The sequence below is a fragment of the Sinocyclocheilus rhinocerous genome, unplaced genomic scaffold, assembly GCF_001515625.1.
Source record: "Sinocyclocheilus rhinocerous isolate Xijiao unplaced genomic scaffold, SAMN03320098_v1.1 scaffold20, whole genome shotgun sequence".
Classification (NCBI taxonomy): Eukaryota; Metazoa; Chordata; class Actinopteri; order Cypriniformes; family Cyprinidae; genus Sinocyclocheilus; species Sinocyclocheilus rhinocerous.
The window spans coordinates 301,241-320,589 of record NW_015640468.1 but is presented as its reverse complement, the minus strand read 5'-3'; the positions used below and the strand labels follow the sequence as shown (position 1 = coordinate 320,589).

At 34.6% G+C, this 19,349-nt stretch overlaps 1 protein-coding gene across 1 annotated transcript in view; it reads left to right on the top strand.

Annotated features, from left to right (window-relative positions):
* Positions 1-12,786: 12,786 nt before the first annotated feature.
* LOC107753137 (multiple epidermal growth factor-like domains protein 9) overlaps positions 12,787-19,349 on the top strand; it is a 15,416-nt gene continuing 8,853 nt past the window's right edge. Inside the window, exons 1-2 of the mRNA XM_016569262.1 lie at positions 12,787-12,827; positions 17,068-17,207. Of these exons, the coding sequence (XP_016424748.1) occupies positions 12,787-12,827; positions 17,068-17,207 (181 nt within the window). The remainder of the gene's footprint in view (positions 12,828-17,067; positions 17,208-19,349) is intronic.

The window sequence follows — 19,349 nt, the reverse complement described above, 5'->3', positions numbered from 1 at the left end:
TGTACAGTATGTACAGTATGTGGAAAATAATGTGTTTTTTAACCTTAAACCGCATAAACACATTGCATTACACCAAATACACAAAATAATGTTCTTTTTAGCAACGTCATATGACCCCTTTAAATGATTCTGTTATGGGTTGTGTAATCACCACCGACAGTGCACTGTTTTTGCCATCATATATTGTCACTTGTTGGCCAAGGCCTGTTACACATCAGTATTCTGAGAAACTGCAATGACCTTCGGCAGTTTCTGTTAACAATGTGCATAATTTACAGTGCCATTTGGGACTGTTTTAATTTGTTTATTATAATAACCACAACCTGACAAAAAAAACCAAAAAAAAAACTGAAAGTATCTTTGAGCTCTAAATAATTTAAAAACAATTAAAAGTTATTTCGATCAAGGACAAAAGTACACTCCTACACATTCATAACTTGTTTGGAGAATCTCTATTTTGAAGACCTATCAGTGTGTACCGTAGTAAGTGCTTTATATACATGTATTGAATTTCAATAGTGTCTGTGTTTTGTTACTGGTCTAAAATTTAAAGGGAGAAAAGGATGTAAATAGATGAGCCTAACAACACATTCTGTAACAATGTTAAGATATTTGCATATTTCTGTACTGTAAATACATCTCCTTTTGTTTTGTCGTTTCCATTTTATTATTTACAACATTTAGAAGACCCATATCAAAAGCAATTTCTGGTTATCATTATTATGCGTCTCCACCTGTACATTGTCCCAGCTCACTGCCCGAGCCCCAGGTGTTCATCCACACATCCATGAGATGTCCATATGGATGTTGGCCTTCACCTTGACGAGGTCTCAAAACAGTAGGAAAGGGTGAACCATGAAAAAGGGCTGTTGTAGGACTATAAAATCTTGAAAATCATTTTAAAAAAAGTGTGTATATTTTTAGTGCAACTAGGTCTAGGATATAAAAGCATTGCTATCATTCTGTCAGATTTTAGATACTGCATGTAGCAGCAAATCCATCACACTAGTTTATTTATTTATATATTTTAGTTTATTTATAACATTTTCATTACATATATACACAAATGCTGAATTCAGAAGGCTAGAGCATATGCAAAAGAACAAAAAAATAAGCATAGTCAATTATTAAATTGGCAATTATTAGGCCTACTGTAATTTGAAGAGGTATCTGTTATTGAAAGCTATTTTACAATCCATTAGAACAATTGGACTGCTCCATCTTGCTAATATTGATGGCTCAGAAAAGCATCACAATCACAGCACAGGACATCTGCAAAAATGTTCCTCACTCTTTTGCGCAACCAGAAGATGGTGCTGCTGATGATAATAACCTAGACTGACAGTGCTCAGCAATTGATGCCGCATAATATCAAGAGAGCTGCAAATACCACCTCAACAAATGAATGAATAAATAAATAAATAAATAAACAAATACACATTAAAAAGCAAGCAAACAAACAAACACAATTTAATAAAAGAAATGCCATAATATAGAATCAAATCATTTGTATAAAATAATACTAATAATAAAATAAAATAATTAAACTAGTCGTTGTTCAGTGTAGCGTATATATATATAAAAAATCCGATTAGACAACCTTTAGTTCGCCTATAATGGCAATAATAGGCTACATGAATAATTGCTCACAGAGACGCAGAGTGAAGTAGCATGATAGTGTTGTTTAGAAAGTCCTTAAATATTTGGAAACGTGTTTTCTTATTTTTATCCACGGTTGAATCAACAATAGGCTATAAAATGAAAATATTTTAATGATCGCCTGACTGCATGAACCAGCCAGCGAGGTTTCGATGCGCCTGATTTTAACCAATCAGACACCTCACCGTCTGTCAAGCGCAGAGAAAAAACACACATGTCACTACAGCGGTTGTCTCGTCCTGCTTTCTGATTGGCCAGTGAGTATGCCACTCTAAAGCGCTTCGCTACTACTACAGGTCGGTGCGGATCAAACACCTTGCAGTCGGTTCAGAGCCATTGATAAAAAGGGGGTCTCTCTCGGATATGGTGGAGTAGGCTACATCGGGGCGGCTTGGAAACCACCTGGTTTGGAATAACCCGATGGAAATTGGAGGACGGGGGCCTTGCGAAGTCCGTCTCGTGGAGGTTTTCATGGAGCGTTGAGATTATTATTATGTGGTAGCTTGCCTTAATGATGTTTACATCCCCGGTTTTCCCATTCATCGTGTTTGTGTGCATGGGGTTATCCGAGGCGGTTCATTCCTACGATGCGCTGCCTTTAGTAATAAGGAAATCTCGTTCAATCGCCGAAGAGCATCCAAATTTTTCACTTCCAAAAACGGTATACTACCGTAAAATTTATGTCCAATACATGTAATGTCCAATACAGTTTTTCACCGTATATAGTAGAGGAATTTACCGTTAACCATTTAACAGGTTTTTACTGTAGCATTTTTACAGTCTTTTACCGTTAAATTCACAGTCATTTTTTACAGTGTAGAAGCAACTTATTCCACAGTCTCGGCCCCATTACTGCAAAAGCTTGATCGCCTTTCTGATGATGGTTTGTCCTGTAGGCACTACCAGAAGTTTATAATTTTCTGAGCGAAAGGCTCTAGGGGCATTATGCGGTTTCATCTATCTATCTATCTATCTATCTATCTATCAATCAATCAATCAGTCAATCAGTCAGTCAGTCAGTCAGTCTAACTGTAAAAAATGATTGTGATTTTAACAGTAAAAGACTAAGTTTACTATATACAGTGAATAACTGCATAATTACATTTAATGTAATTTTACAGTAAAATACTGTTAAAGCTGCAGTTTTTGGAAGTGAAAAAGAAAGTAATTGTATAATTTACAGTGAAAAAACGTAAACTGACATTCCCAGAATTCCCTGCATGACATTTGATCTTTTCTTTTCACTGAAATAACTATGTTTCTTCTTATTTTTGTTCTTATTAGTTGCGTACGTTAGGGTTTTATCTTACATCTAATGTTGTTAAAATAACGTGTATTGGATTATTTCAGTATCATGTGTGTTACCATGATGTTTAGTATTTGTGTGAATGACACTATCTATCTATCTATCTATCTATCTATCTATCATATTTTATGTATCTAATTGTCTGTCCACTATCTATCATCTGCCTATATCTGCCATAGAGTCTAAATCTATCCTTCCATCCATCCATGCAATGATTTAATTTACAACTTGACTTTTTTTTATTTACATAAAATTATTATGCAACAGTCTATCTTATGTCAAATGCTGGGTAAGTGCCTATCCATTGATATAATATGGCAAATCATATTGTAATATGCTCATACAGGCCCTTCATTGATTGAGCTGCAGGGTATTTGTCCTAACTAGTCACTCAGTTGTTTATCTGTCCTGACTTTACCCCTTCATTATGAAGGGATTCAGGACCTGTGGGCTGTATCAGTTAAAGGACACCATCAGCTAGTATTTTTCCAGTATATATTCAGCTGAGGTTATTTACATTGCTGTTAATGGTTTCATTAGTGTGCTGCTGGTAATTGCTGGTAGGAAATAAAGTCCACAGATTAGTCACTGTGTGTATGTGTTAAAGAACCAGGTCACACTGTTAATGAGAGTGAAGTCTACATAAATCTTGCATGAAATGGTCGTTTGGGTGCACCAGTTGTTCATATGGAAGACAGACACACCTTCTAAGACACGGAGCTGCGGAGTGTGTACGTAAACACCTTCTGCTCCTGAGGGCGGCTGTGGAGGGCGCGGATAAGAAGCTTACACATCCCAGTCTGACAGATTATACATACATGTAAATGAGGCTGCCGACCAGACTCATCGCTTTATGACACCAATAATATGAAAATATTAAATATGACAGTGCGATTACAACTGAAACAGCTGAGAGGATGAAGCTTTGATGTGAGGTAAATGTGATGAGCTTCATTGACCTCAGGCGTGATGTTTTATTGAACCATCAGTAAATAAACACAGGAACTAAATTATCTGTTTATTTTTAAGTAGGGTGCCATTGTATATTAGGGGTTGTTCAATGTTGGATATGAAGCTAAAAGACAAGACGGACACTGAATGTTAGGCAACAAAAGAAATAATGCTTGACAAAGGAGTCTCAGTGTGAAAGAGTGAGTCTGTAGACACATCTTTCAGACAAACATATTCTTCTGTCCATTAGTTGCAGTGGAAACGGCACTTATCCTACTCCAGCATACAGACACAAGTGCAGGGGGCAAAGAGAGTTCACTGGGCCATCTAATGCACAGCTGTTATGATCTAGGTCAAAGTCGCTCACCTCTAAAATCATACACATCATAAAGGATTTATCTTTTTCTATTAGAATATTTCAGATGTGTAGTCAGATGCCCCTCTAGCTAAAGTTTTATACATAACTGGAAAGCTCTGACAACTGCGAAATGCATCTGAATTAGTAAAAGAAACATGCAAACAGATGTCGATTCTAGGGTTGTACACCATGCAGAATTGAATCGCCTTTTTTAGCAATGCCTTTTAAATTCCAATTCAGTTCTTGAATTTGAATTGATGTAGCAAACTGAATTGTAATTTTAAGAAAGTCAAATAAATATGGAATAAAATGAAAAGAAATGTATAATTAAACAAAAATTAAAGATAAATTAAACTTATTGTAGTTTTCAATAATAATTTCATTTTTCTGTATATGAACTACCCTACTATATGTTTTCATATACAAAACATATGGAGTATTTCCATTAGATCATCAGAAATTACATAATAAATTAAAGCTAAAAATAATTATAAAAAAAATTCAAACAGCAAAATCAAATAATAAAATCAGTAAAACGTAAAACAAAAATTAAATGAACAAAAATTCTTAAATTCTGAATTTGCCCAACCCTGGTCTCTTCACAATAAAAATGCCATCTGGACATTTTAGACACTTTTTTGCAAGATGCCTGTATAATAGTGAAGCATATCACTCTAAATGGAAGTATATTTCTAATTAGTCTCCATTCTGGATCCTTAGCCCGCTTTCTCTGGCCCTTAAGCTGTTATCTAAAGGGCTCCCATAGCACTTCATAGTGTCCTAATAAAGGCGGTCTTAGACACAGTCCATGCTTTTGTGAACATTGTCTCCCGAATATAACCTCACCATCAGGAACAATGGCTGTGGAATGTCTAATCACAATGGCAGGGTAGGGAAGGGTTAAACATCTGTAGTACATGTTGCCTGTTTCTGATTTGGAAATGCGTTGATGTTTTTTCAAGATAATTTCTAAATGTGTGTAAACATCTAAACCTATGCAGCATAAAATCACTGGGGTCAATGACCCCTTTGTAAATGCACTAGTGATAACTGTATCTTGGGGATTTAACATTATTATGGAAAAGTAGGCCAAGTCTACAGATACTGCCGTGGTTGACTCTTAACTTTTATAAAGAATATCTCTTTGGATTTGAGACTTTAGTCTTTGCAACTTTACAGATCTTCTTTATGCACCAAGAGCTTGTAACACTCCAAAGAGAAAGGAAAAATTTAAATCGCATCATATGACCTCTTTAATGTTATTGGAAACATTACATTGACTGTGTTCGTTAATAGAGGTAACTGAGTGCATTGATTATTGTGTTGTTATATATACACTACCAGTCAAATAGCTTCATTTGGTGGGTTTTTGTTTTAAAGAAGTCTCCAATGCTTCATTTATTTGATCAAAATTACAGTAATATTATACAAATATTTTTACAATTTAAATGAAGTGTTTTCTATTTTAATATATTTTAAAATACAGTTTATTCTTGATGGTAAAGCTGAATTTTCAGCATCATTACTCCAGTCTTCAGTGCCACATGATTCTTCAGAAATCATTCCAATATGCTGATTTGGTTCTCAAGAAACATTTATTATTATCAATAGGGCTGGGTTTTGAAATAAATTTCACGATTCGATTCGATTCTCATTCACAAGCTTGCGATTCGATTCGATTACCGATTCGATTCGATTCAATATCGATTATTTTGGATATATATCAGATTGTTTACAAGCTGTTATATTGACGTCTTTGCGCAGCTGAAACACTGATTGAGCAATTACATGAGACAGGATATGGATTGTAAAGTTGTACTCTTTCTTTTAACTTACCTTCGGATGTGTAGTCATGTTTATTTTGTGCTGAATCTGGTATTAATGTGGAGGAGATGATTAGTTCACGCGCTGCCACATCTGTTGTACTGAGGCGCTACAGCGATCTGTCACTTCACATTAAACAGCGCCAAAACGGCATTTATTGTTTAAATACTGCAATACAATGGACAGAATTTGAAATCTGAGACTTTGTTTCATATTAAAAGTACCAAAGCACAATGCTTATTGCGATATATTGGATGGGAAGTATACCCTTCAAGGTTCCGTCCATTAACTGAAAACAGGCTAGCTAGACTATTCGATTCTTGGGATTTAAGAATCGATATCTTTCCGTAAAAATGAGAATCGATTAATATCGAAATATCGATATTTTTTACCCAGCCCTAATTATCAATATTGAAAACAGTTGTGCTTCTTAATATTTTTGTGGAGCCATGATACGTTTTTGTTTTCAGGATTCTTTGATGCATAGAAAGTTCAAAAGAACAGCATTTATTTGAAAAAAATAAAAAAATTTATACAATTGTAACATTATTCATATCTTTACTGTCACTTTCACTGTTGCACAATTTAATGCATCCTTTCTAAATAAAATAATTAATTTCTTTATTTAAAAAAAAAAAAACATACTGAAAAATATACAAAACAAACACACTGACCCCAAACTTCTGAACACTAGTATATATTGCATGGAAGGCTTTTTAGCTGTGATGCTACTAAGGGAATTGCCATGTTTTATAGTTTTACAAAAATTAAAGCATTTTATGATCCCAAAAAATAAAATTATGTCATCATTTACTCATCCTCATCTCATTCCAAACCCATCAGAAGCAATATGTGTTTTTTGAACAAATTACTCTTGTGAGTTGGATCTTGTGAATGAATTAGTGGATACAGCTCCCAGAATCAGTCTGAATGATTTGCTCATCAATTAGACTGATCCGATTCTCAAGTTCACTTGAGTTCACTCGGTGATCCGGTTCCAGCTCAATGGATTATCATCAAACAACAGCTTAAATTTCAGTCTGTTCTTCACTTTAAGCTGTCAAATATCTTTAGGAGATTATAAAATATAGTGTTGTATGGATTCCTATTGTGATGTTTTTATGGTGTTTTTGCGTCCTTTTTGAAGCTTGAAGCCTTTGTACACGCATGGGAACTAATTGCATGTAAAAAATGACAACAACAATTCTCCTTTTGTGTTCCATGGAAGAAGTCAGGGTTTGGAACAACATGATGGTGAATAAACGATGACAGAATTTTAATTTTTGGATTAACTATTCCTTTAACACCTCGCCTGGCTTTGATTTCTGTCCCCTGATCTAAATGACCCACCAAAGGGAATAAGCCGTCCTCTCTAAGGGATAAGAGGTTGCTTGAATAATGCGCTCTTTCAGATTTACATTTTTGTAAATATAGCCCTCTTTGCTTTTTGAGATCAAACACATTTGATCGTAAGCAAACATAGAGGAGCTCTGGCCTAGCAGTTAGCACATGCCGTTCATCTGGGAAAGACAGGTTCAATTCTGGCTCTCTACTGTCTCTGCCAGTTGTACCTAAATAAAAAAAAAAACATATACAACCAACTATATTCCATTCCAGATCTAATTGCAGCTGGTCTCCACATCCAGATGTTGCTGGTCAACTCAATAATTCTGAGCCAAATAATTCAGATCGATTTTTAAATATTGCAGCAACACTGCTGGAAAATCATCTTTGATTTAACTTCAGTTGATATAGAATTACACAAGCTTCAGTTGTTCCCAGCAGCCGGAATTTGCCTGATTTGTCTTTAGAGTTTGTGTTTTTTCTCCAAGGACCTACATCCTCTCCTGCATACTAAAGATCTGCACTCTCTCAGTCTAATATCAACTTAATGAGCTATCAAAGAATCAGGCTGCAGGGAGTCATTTATTATAGCTGGCAGAGATCAGCAAGATGGAGTAGTGTGAAGCGTAGCGGACTTGAACTTGAAGGAGAGATTTACTACAGAGCAGCAATGCTGCATTAACAGGACTTTATGTTTCAACGCTGTACGGGTAACAGTTTATCATGGGTTTCTCCATTAGTATGGGGTATGTGTACACCCCAAAGGGGCTCTGTTGGAAAGATTTTGCTTTGTTAAACCTACATTGTGAAAAAAATTGTAGCAGTTGTTGCCATACAGAGCTACTTCAACCTGATCCAACTCTTACATTTAGTTTTATTGTTGTAACCTAATATATTTAGGTTGATTCAGTGATGATGATAAATAATATTTTTGACATTAAGTTAGGTTTAAATTAAGACAAAAATAAATAAATAGCTGGGAAACCATTAAGATATTAGGGAGAGCAGATATACAGGATGACTTTGTTGGTGCTTTAAATCAATATTTGATGATCTAGCATTGCCCCTCTTTGCTTGTCAAAAATTCATATATAAGCAATCCTTTGTGTGTGTTTCCTATGAAGAGCTGGTGTGTAACTGCAGTGGTGAAGGAGTGTCAGACCCTGACGAGTGTGACCGTGAGACAGCTATGGAAGTTTTTTTTTTTTGTTGTTGCAAATTTACAAAAGTAAAAAAAAAAAAAACACTATAGAGTTCAGACGTTTGGAGTTGGTAAGGCTGCATTTATTTGATGAAAAATACAGTAAAAGACAATAATATTGTGAAATTTTCATTTTAAATTAAAATATCTGTTTTATATTTGAATATATTTTAAAATTGTATTTATTCCTGTAATGGCAAAGCTGAATTATTAGCAGCATTATTCCAGTCTTCAGTATCCTGTGGAAATCATTCTAATATGTCAAGAATCATTCCTTATTATTATCAATGTAAAAAATTTTTTATAAAAAATTATTATTATTTATTATTATTATTATTATTTATTTATTATTATTATTTTTTTTGTAAACCATGATAAATTTTTTCAGGATTGTTTGATGAATACAACAATCAAAAGATCAGCAGAAATCTTTTACATTATAGCGTCAGTTGCTTAGAAACATTATAAATGTATTTACAGTCACTTTTGATCAATTTAATGCATACTTGCTGAACGAAAGTATTCATTTCTTTTAAAAATAAATAAATAAAACCTTACTAACCTCAAACTTTTAAATGGTAGTGTATATAATTGAAATATAACAATAAGGTACTGCACAGGGTATCTTCTCAGCCAATTACAAATATTCATAAAATGATATTCTTGATATTCTATTTTTTGATATTCTTAACAATTTTCATACAACTTCCATTTTTTCCAGCAGCTCTGAAATAATTCATTTTTAAGCCATAAATTATGAATCAGTTTTCCCTATAGTAGATTTCTTTAATAATTTATGTCAGTTGTCCATTTAAAACAGATACATGGACACAAACACTGTTTACACTACTATTATTTTCATATATCATGTTAATTATAATTATTTGAATAATTTATCATTCTAATTATTAACTTCAACTCTATCCTTCAAAACTTTTTTTCAGTTTCAGAAAACATTTACCGTATTTATCAATCATCTTTACCATAGAGAATGTTCCCTGACGTCCCCAGAGGAAGATTTTTTGTCAGATTTAGGACATTTTCTCCCTAAAGTATATAAGTAAACAGGCAGATTAGCTCAGTATCAGTTTCCTGTTGGCATATTTTTCCTAATGCTTTAATTGTTTAGTAGGTTTACAGTGAGACATACTGAGGATTGCCAATTTGAGCCTAATTAAATGACATTCCCTGCAGGGAGCAGATTGTTGTGATCCCAGCTTTGTTTTGGGACCATGACCAAAATCAGGATTAAGCCTGAATTTCCACATATCTTTAACTACAAATGTATACAGTTTTGTTGGCTACAGTTGAGAATGTGAAGTAAAATCAGCTCTGAACTGCAGCCTCGCATTATGAAGGTCACATTTTATGATCCGTTATATACCTTTTCAAAAAGCACCCAAGCATTCACTCTCATATATTGTCATGCTGGAGAAATAGTTGATGCCTAGCTGTAACAAGTCAGTCATTGTTCAGGTGGACCACCATATTTTAAATCAGCAATAAAGCTTTGAAGTTGTGTGATCTTTGAAATGCAGCTTCTAATAAAAATTCTAATTATACTCTACTTGGAAAGCTAGAGTTTTGTCTGTGAAATCACTGGTCTGCTAAGGCTGGTATCTTACTGTGTTCATACCTCAAGAGCTCCTCAGGGAAATTATAACAGCCAGTATGAGCCCAGTGCCTATTATGAAATCTTATATTAGCATATACTAATGGCCATATCAAAACTGAACTTGCAACTTGCTTTTTTGTTCCTCAATAGAGATTAGCTTCTCATAGTGCCCAAGTTAAGGTGCATCTACACATTTGAAGCTTGGGATTATATTCCGTTTCTAAATTTTAACATTTGTAAATGAATAATGACATAATCCTTTTCCAGTCACTTGTAGCATACTATAGAATACTTTTAAACGTAAAAATAAAAAAGAACTAAATTGATAACTATTGTGGAAAGAATATACGATAGTGAGAACTAAATTAAATGTTTTTTTGGACATTTAGTTGCATGCATTATATGGATTATGTAGCTATAAAATCTATTACAGTTTAGATTTATGTTAAATGCAGCTAGCTGAACGTTTGAGTGTTTTTTTACCCCACTTAAGTACACTGTAATATTTTTTGAAGTTATACGATTTTTACAAGAAAATAGTATTTTAGTCATTCTAATTAAAAATGTCATATTTAATTCATTTTATTTTGTTGCAGTTTCTTTGTAATTAATTGTGAAAAATTCTTTCTCTCCCTAAACCAAGTACAACTTAATATATAATTTCATACTTTCATGACTTTTATTGAAGTATGGTTAAAATGTACTGACAAACTTTTATGGTAAACTAAAATATACATTAATGTCAATATACTATTGAAACTTGTGTCATGTATTCAAATCTGATTTATTAAAATGCAATTACACATTTGTAATGATGAAGTCGAAATTTACTACATTTAAAATATTAACTTTAAGTGTAATATTGAATACAGTTATAATAATCAAGTATGTTTCATATGCTTTAGTATGTTAGTCAACACATCAAAATACGTCACAACAAAAGATTGCTAAAACATTGTGATTTGATGTGTACTTTAAAGTAAAACTTTTAATTTGACATTATGTCAAAGCGGACGTAAGTGAAACATAAGTCTGTAATGGACAAATACACAAACAGTAAAAGTCTCAGCATTGTAAAAAGTCTCACTCATGCAGCGCTGCTCAGCCAATCAGATTAAAGGACTGGAATATACTCTTCTATAACAACCCCAAATCAGTCACCAATTAGCATACATTACATTGTACGACATATCAAAAAATATATAGTGTTCTGTGATCTAAGTCAGTAAAGTATGATGCAAGTACAGGTTTTAGTATCTGCACAGCATCAGTTGCTTAGAAACTAGATCTTTCATGCATTCTTCCCCCTTTAGGAAAACATCTAAGTCTTTCACTTTGAAAGCATCAGCCCGGGTTCCACAGTTGTCACGGTTGTGAAGGATGCAGGCAGGAGAATGATGCTGGCATCTCCATGGCAGCAGAGAGAGCGTGAGGGAAGGGGGTCCAGTCGTTGTGTAACACTGACCTAGTTAATATGCAGCTGATCTGCCCCAGGGTCTCTGAAACATTAATGAGCTTTCTGCTACTGCTGCCTGCTCAACGTAGTTTGTCTCTCTGAAAACACTTACACACATACACAACCAATCCAAGTGATTAAGGAAGCCCCTGGTGATGTTATTATGATATATTAAGTGTCAAGCTAGCAGTGTTGGAGTGCTAAGAACTGGCTGTGCTGCCTGATGCTGGTCGAGTTTTGCTTTTATTTGATCAAACGCCATTTTAGTATGTGAATTATAAGGGTTACGTATGAAACAAGCACAGTGACGCTTGAGTAATTAAATAATTTTAATGAATTCAGTTTTTTTAATACCTCATAATCTCCAATTATTAAATTCAGTTTCATTTTTCATTAATTCACAATGTGATCCTAATTAAACATTATTTTAAATGCTATGTTTTATAACTAAAATAAGTTCCGTATTTGGCATTAAAATTATATTTATATATAAAAAAGGTATACACTATACCATTTAAGAGTTTGGGGTCACAATTTTTTTTTTTTTGATAGTCTCTTATAGTATGCTCACCAAGGCTGCATTTATTTGATCAAAATACCATCAAAACAGTAGTATTGTGAAATATTATTACAATTTAAAATAACTATTTTCTATTTTAATATATTGTAAAATGTAATTTATTCCTGTGATGCAAAGCTGAATTTTCAGCATCATTACTCCAGTCTTCAGTGTCACATTATCGTTCAGAATATCATTCTAATATGCTGATTTGCTGCTCAAGAAACATTTCATAGAAAGTTGAAAATAGAAAATTGAGGCTGTGGGAATACCCATAATTCCTTGCACTTGAATCATTTTATCATGCGCCTTTGGTCAATTTATTTCACATGCAGTAATATTTTAGTTTTTTTATTATTATTGCAGCTAATATTTTAATTTAATTTAAATTAATTTAATCACAGACTAAAACTTGAAAATGCTTATTGTGAAATGTTCCAGGAGTCTTGTGTTACAGCGTATCGTATTACAAATGACCTGTCAATACCGTCATGCCATGCTCACACAGCTGAGATGGCGCTAATGGCTGGACGGGTTTATTTCTGGTATTACGGGTATTTTCACTGATGTTATGACAACAAATAACCTACATTCTTTGCCAGCCTGGATTTTAGTAGCCTGCTTTAAAGAATTCGTTTTAAAAATGTGTTTTAAGCCGTATTGACCAACTTTTCCTTATACACAGTGGTGTGTTTCTATCCATATGCTTGCCTTTTTTTAATAAGGCTAAATTTATTGCTCTGGAATGGGGCGGATGCATTTAGATAAGCATCATGATTCTAAAAGCTACAAAACGCTGCCATTTCATGTTTACACAAATGCTAAATTTGCCGCCCTAATGAATGGTTCTGTTCAACAGCTGGCTTTAGAGAGCTGTCTCTGGCCCACAGACACACAGACGACGGCTCTGTCTGCTAATGAATGTCAATGCAAGGGAAGTCCGTGAGACAGGGTGTGATTGATCATTATCTGACCTTGATAATCACTATGTTTGTGTGTGTGTGTGTGTGTGTTTGGGAAACAGGCATCTTTATATGCTCTCACTGACTAATCTTTTGAATCCATAGTGTTTTTAGGAAAGGCAGATGTTTGTATTTTGCATCCGCCACAAGAGCCCTTGTTAACAGGCGGCCTTTTTCTCTTTCTTGATCTCCTTCTCTCTTTCTCTGGAGAATGTGATTGATAGGTCATATATGTCACACCTCACTTTCATTCCCCAGAATGCTCTGGGAGCTGAGCCATCGCCATGGCAACCTGTCTATTGGCCCGTGCACATCCACATATCCTCGTACCCACCCACACGCTCTGCCTCAGCAAGTGCAAATGTATCTACTAACACCCCATAATGTTAAAAGGATGTGTGTTAGGTAACAGTGGAGTTTTTAAAAAAAAACATATATCTATGGTTTTGGCAGCACATATTACGATGTGTTACTCCGTTTCCAGTGAATGGGAACTACAGCAACCAACTTGATATAGATTTTAGTCGTAGATATTATCAGTAGATATTCACCTCAAGTGAAAACAAGGGAATGGTGAATCTCAAGAAGAAATGTCCAGGTCATATTTCACGCCAAAATTAAGACATATAAGATATGATATGATATATATATAAGATATGATATATTGCATAAATAAAATAAAAACTTATTTATTCATGTATTCATTCATTCAATATATTTAAGCAAAATGTTATGATTTTTTCAAAAATATTACGATAATGATAGAATTTTTATAATGTACAGTAGGATACTGTGAATCAGAGGCTTAATTGTCATGAAAATAATATAACAATTATAATATAATTATATAGATATTATATTCATATTGATGCATGTGTATGTGGCTGTGTGTGTGTGTTGTAAAATATATGTATAATGTGCCTTATATTTATTTATTTTATTGTATTATTTATATTGTGTGTGTGCGTGTGTATACACACATATACATATTCACACATTATATACATATTTGAAACCAACTTTTTTTACATTGTGACATTATTTTTACATAAACTGAAAGATGCAGTACAACATATTGACCAGACAGTATGTGTCTCTCATAGGGATATGCGGTGTTGTGCATTTTGACCAGTTGATGGGAAAAGTATTCTTAAAATGCATTCAAAATTCGGAATAATTTGTAATATATAATTATTCACGGTATTTAGTAGTGCCCACGATAACAATATCGTGCATATTCATTACCGTGATATATCGCATTACCGAATACCGGCACAAGTCTAGTCTCTCACTAGCTCATTTTCACTCGCATCATATTAAATATGCGTCTTCTCTGACTAAAGATCTAGTCAAAATAGGGTGTAGCACTCTTTGTCTCTTTTTCCCTCTGTCTCTCTTTCTGTTTTTCTTCACTCCCCTGCTTCCTCTAGGCCAATAATGTATAATTTAAGAAGTGTGTCTATATTTATTCATTCAGATTGCACACTGTCTGAGTGTATGAAGGTGCAGGGCAGGTGTGATTCTTTGATGCATTGCAGGAAGCATCTGTGCGAAACAGAAGTGTCACAATTTCCATATGTTAAATCAACAATTCGCCTGTAAATGTGGGTGGAAGGTGATGACACTGATGATGTTGATCCTGTCCCTATTTTAAGGACGATTTATTGGCATCATTTTGACAATTTACACACATTTTCCGTTTATATCTCATTACTGTATTTAAAAAAAAAAGTCTTTAATTATTGAATAACTGAAGTCTGTTTATATTTCATTTATATTTCTTAAGGCAGAAAAAAAACATCAGCCGTGATGCTTTGTTTATTTCACCCTCTCTCTCATTCAAAATCTCCTTACATCCTCTCAAATCTCCTCCTTCTTTTGTGCTTCATCCGTTGGCTCTTTTATCGCTGCTGTTGTTGTTTTTCTGGGGTCCTCAGCATTGAGATCCTGTCAGCATGGCTGAGCGCTTTAAGCTTGTCCCACAGGTGTCATCATCCGCCCCTCTCTCATCTATCACTTGCTCCCCTCACACACAAGAACCAATCACACAACCTCTGGAAACCCCACCTCACCTCAACCTTCACCCCAGACCTGACGCAACAGCCCTGGGGTGTGAGAGAGTGTGTGTGATTTGGGGTTATGGAGGCGTGTTCATGTGTTTGGGGAGTCGACTAATGACTGTTTTAAGAGAGTGAGGGCTAAAGCATACTTTATCATCATCATCAGCAAAATTACTAAATGAAAGAGTGATAAGCACAAGGGTTCATTAGTGGACTTGCTAAGGCAAGCATCCCTTTTGCTATTGCTTAAACATATAGTGTTTGGGATTTTATCTCAGTAATGGTTTCTCTGTGGGCGCAGGAGAATCAGAACTGGTTTTGTAAGTTTACCGTACCTTGCACAAATACACACATATCCTGTGATAGCTGTAAGTATGCACAAACAAATCCACAGCCGTTTGCGATTGTACTCTTCATCAAAAATATATATGAGTGCTTTGTTGTATTTTCAGTAACTTCTGGGACTGTTATTTTTTGGCATTTATTCAAGCTGTTTGATTGTTATGTCTAGAAGTTCTAAAGACAGGTTACACTCACCCATTTGGCAAAAAAAAAAAAAAAATTGTGGCCAAAATATATTCGATATATATGCTAAATATATGTTGCAAACAGTAAAGTTCAATTAAATATAGTTCTGCCATGACAACTCTCGGAGGGACTCAGATTGAGTTAGACCTATCGGATTGCGCCATCTAGAGTTTCATGCCAGAACTCTGTATTTTTGAAATAGAAAATATATTCCGTTTCAACCTTCATTTACCAAAATATATTTCTAGCTGCCGGAAGTACAATTTGCCATCTTTGGTAATGGATGCTCTGGCCAATTACATGAGCTGTAATTGCCATGTGACACTTCAGAAAATGTAAAAATACTGTATGGTTTTGTGATTTTGGTTCTACATCAATAGATGAACTGTAAGGTGATCGTTCTCTGTTTTTTTTTCTTTTTCTTCTGGGTGTCTGATTTCATCTGTTGGTTGGTTCTGTGATTTCCTACATATGTAACACTTCCAAAAGCCTCTGTAGTTTCAGTAGTCAGACTGCTGTCATTTTGGGTTGACAACTTTACAGGCACATTGAGATTAAACACAATTATTGTGTGTGTGTGTGTGTGTGTGTGTGTGCATTTTTGTGACAAATGAGGACATCAATTTGTATAATGACAAGGGTATGACATAGGTATTACAAGGAGAAGGTGACTTTTCAGGACATTACCCCATGTCCCCACTTTTCACAAAAACAAACCTGTGTGTGTGTGTGTGCATTTTTGTGACAAATGAGGACATCAATTTGTATAATGACAAGGGTATGACATAGGTATTACAAGGAGAAGGTGACTTTTCAGGACATTACCCCATGTCCCCACTTTTCACAAAAACAAACCTGTGTGTGTGTGTGTGAGAGAGAGAGAGAGAGAGATAGAGGGAGAGAGAGGGATTCCTGGAATCCGGTCTGAAGCAGCAGATGGTTTTCAAATGTGGTCTGGGCCACAGGTCCCTCATGTGTACCCACATGCAGAAATGGTGGAATTAAAAATGAAAGGTCTAGACTGCTTTAAAGTATGCGTGACTGCGTTTTAGACCAGGATTGTTAGCTGTCTAGGGCAAAGCCATGTGTGTGCTGAAATGTTGTGTGATGAGATACCACAGGAACTGGATGCACAAAGAGGATGTTGTCCACAAGCAGGCACAATTTCCAGGCTGCCAGTGTCATAAATGTTAAAGCAGTGATATAGTTTTTTCATGTGTGTTTTCTGTGTTTCTCTCTTGCAGCTCAGGGCTGTGTAAGTGTAAGACAGGTGTATACGGGCCCAAGTGTGATGACTGCCATCCTGGATTCTTCCACTTCAGCAGCACAGGATGTCAACCGTGCCAATGCAACAACCACTCTACCTACTGCCACCCTCAGTCAGGTCAGTAAAAAAACTTATGCCTCACAGAAACTCTTACAAAGTGAAAACAAACACTCACTTGTGATCCATGTACACATTTCACGCTTATCGTTCATGATCTCAGTTTGAAGTATCTGTCATGGTGAAGCAACACTATAGGTGTGAGAAAATGTCATATGCTGTGTTTACCACAAAGAAGAGTTTAAACTTGGAAGATGAAAATAGCTAAAAAAAAAACTCAAAACCAACCAGTTTTCTCATAGTCTTCAATTATGTGCAACACAAACACCTCTGTCTCTACATTGAATATTGAGTTAAATACAACATCAAGCACAGGAATTATATCCAGAAGATCATCCATCAGGACAAAAGTTAGTTAAAATGATTGGCAAATTTGGTCACACTTTAGTTTGGGGACGAATTCTCACTATTAACTATGACTTTTGCCTCAATAAATAACAAATTTGCTGCTTATTAATAGTTAGTAAATTAGTTGTTAATTTTTAGGTATGGTGTGGATTAAGGGATCTAAAATATGGTCATGCAGAATAATGCATTAATATGTGTTTTATAAGTACTAATAAACAGCCAATATCAGACCAGATTTAAAAAAAAATAATAATAAACACTCACAAATAAATGTTCACAAAACATAACATTCTCCTGGATATTTTCTGTAACATTTTGAAGTTTAATATTTATAAACATTAAATCACATAATGCTCAATATTAGCTTTTAATTTGCATTTATATAATTAAGAATAAAATTGCATGCAACTTATAATACATTTGTAATACAAAATAAATACTTATCCATTCAAATAATGTTATAAAACAGATGAACTATACTTAGAAATATATTTTAAATAATATATTTTTATTAATATTTGTTAAACTTCATATAAAATTCAAAATACAAGAATATTATGATGCTTTTATTTTAGAATGCCATGAAGATCTTTTTTGGGTGAACTGTTCCTGTAAAATCTCCAGATTTGAGATTGACTCAACCTAGAGCGATTCATCAGAACATCCTCCACACTTCCCTCTCTTTTTCTCTCTTCCTCCCTGTATCCTAGGCAACCTAGGCTTAATTACCCTCAATTTGAATCAGGACCAAAAACCCCTATCAACATAATGCTCATGCTGGTGTGTGTATGTGTGTGTGTTAATTTGTTAAGCAAACCTGCTGACATCTGAGAAGTGTAGGCGTGTTTGTCTTAAATCATTTCAGCCGGGCCTTAGTCTGCTGATGTCACAGACGTGTTTGTCAACTGCTTGTTCAAGTGCATGAGCGCAGGTGTGTTTAGGAACCCATCTGTCTCTGTCTTTCTCTCTCCACGTTGTGTGTGTGCAGATGGTAGCTGGTAACCTTTCCTCAATGCGGAGAGCCACAGTCAGATTTACAGCCCTCCTTCGGTCATAAAACCCAATCAGCATCTCCGGAGACTGCTTACAGTTCATAGACTCACAGCCACCCCACAGCATAATACCACACACACACACACACGAGACGCGCAGTATTTCACACAGCTAAACAATAATTTGCATATTACACAAAGGCTTTTGGTCTTTGGCCAGTTAGTTTGCTTTGTCCTTGTCCACGCAAAACTCCTACCTGAAAACTGTAGCATACAGTTCTGATGTGATAAAGCAAATGCAGTACTTTCATGTAATTGAAATGAAGAACAAAGAAGAAAAACATAAATTCTGAAATAAAGAGTAAAAATAATTAAACCAGAGGCAAAACCTCACCAAAATAACAAAGATATACTGACACAAGATTGCATATTCTCATCAGCCACAATATGTACCATATGCACGAAATAAGGTACTAAAATGCACACTTTAGGGATAAATAAGGTACTGTTGTAACTTTTTTCTGCGAGTGCAGGGACCCTCACCCATACTTTTAGCCTTTCAGGGACCCTTCAGTGTAAAAACCTAGATTTTTTTCTGTAATAATGTGAGGCTTTCGTGAACATTTATAAAAATTATTATAATATTAAGTACATAATGCTGACTATTTTCTGTTAATTTGAGTTAATATACTTAAAATTACATGCAACTGGTTTATATAATATAATTTTTAATATAAAAATAAACTATTTACCTCTCAATATAATCAGTTATAAAACAGATAAAGTACACTTAGAATATATA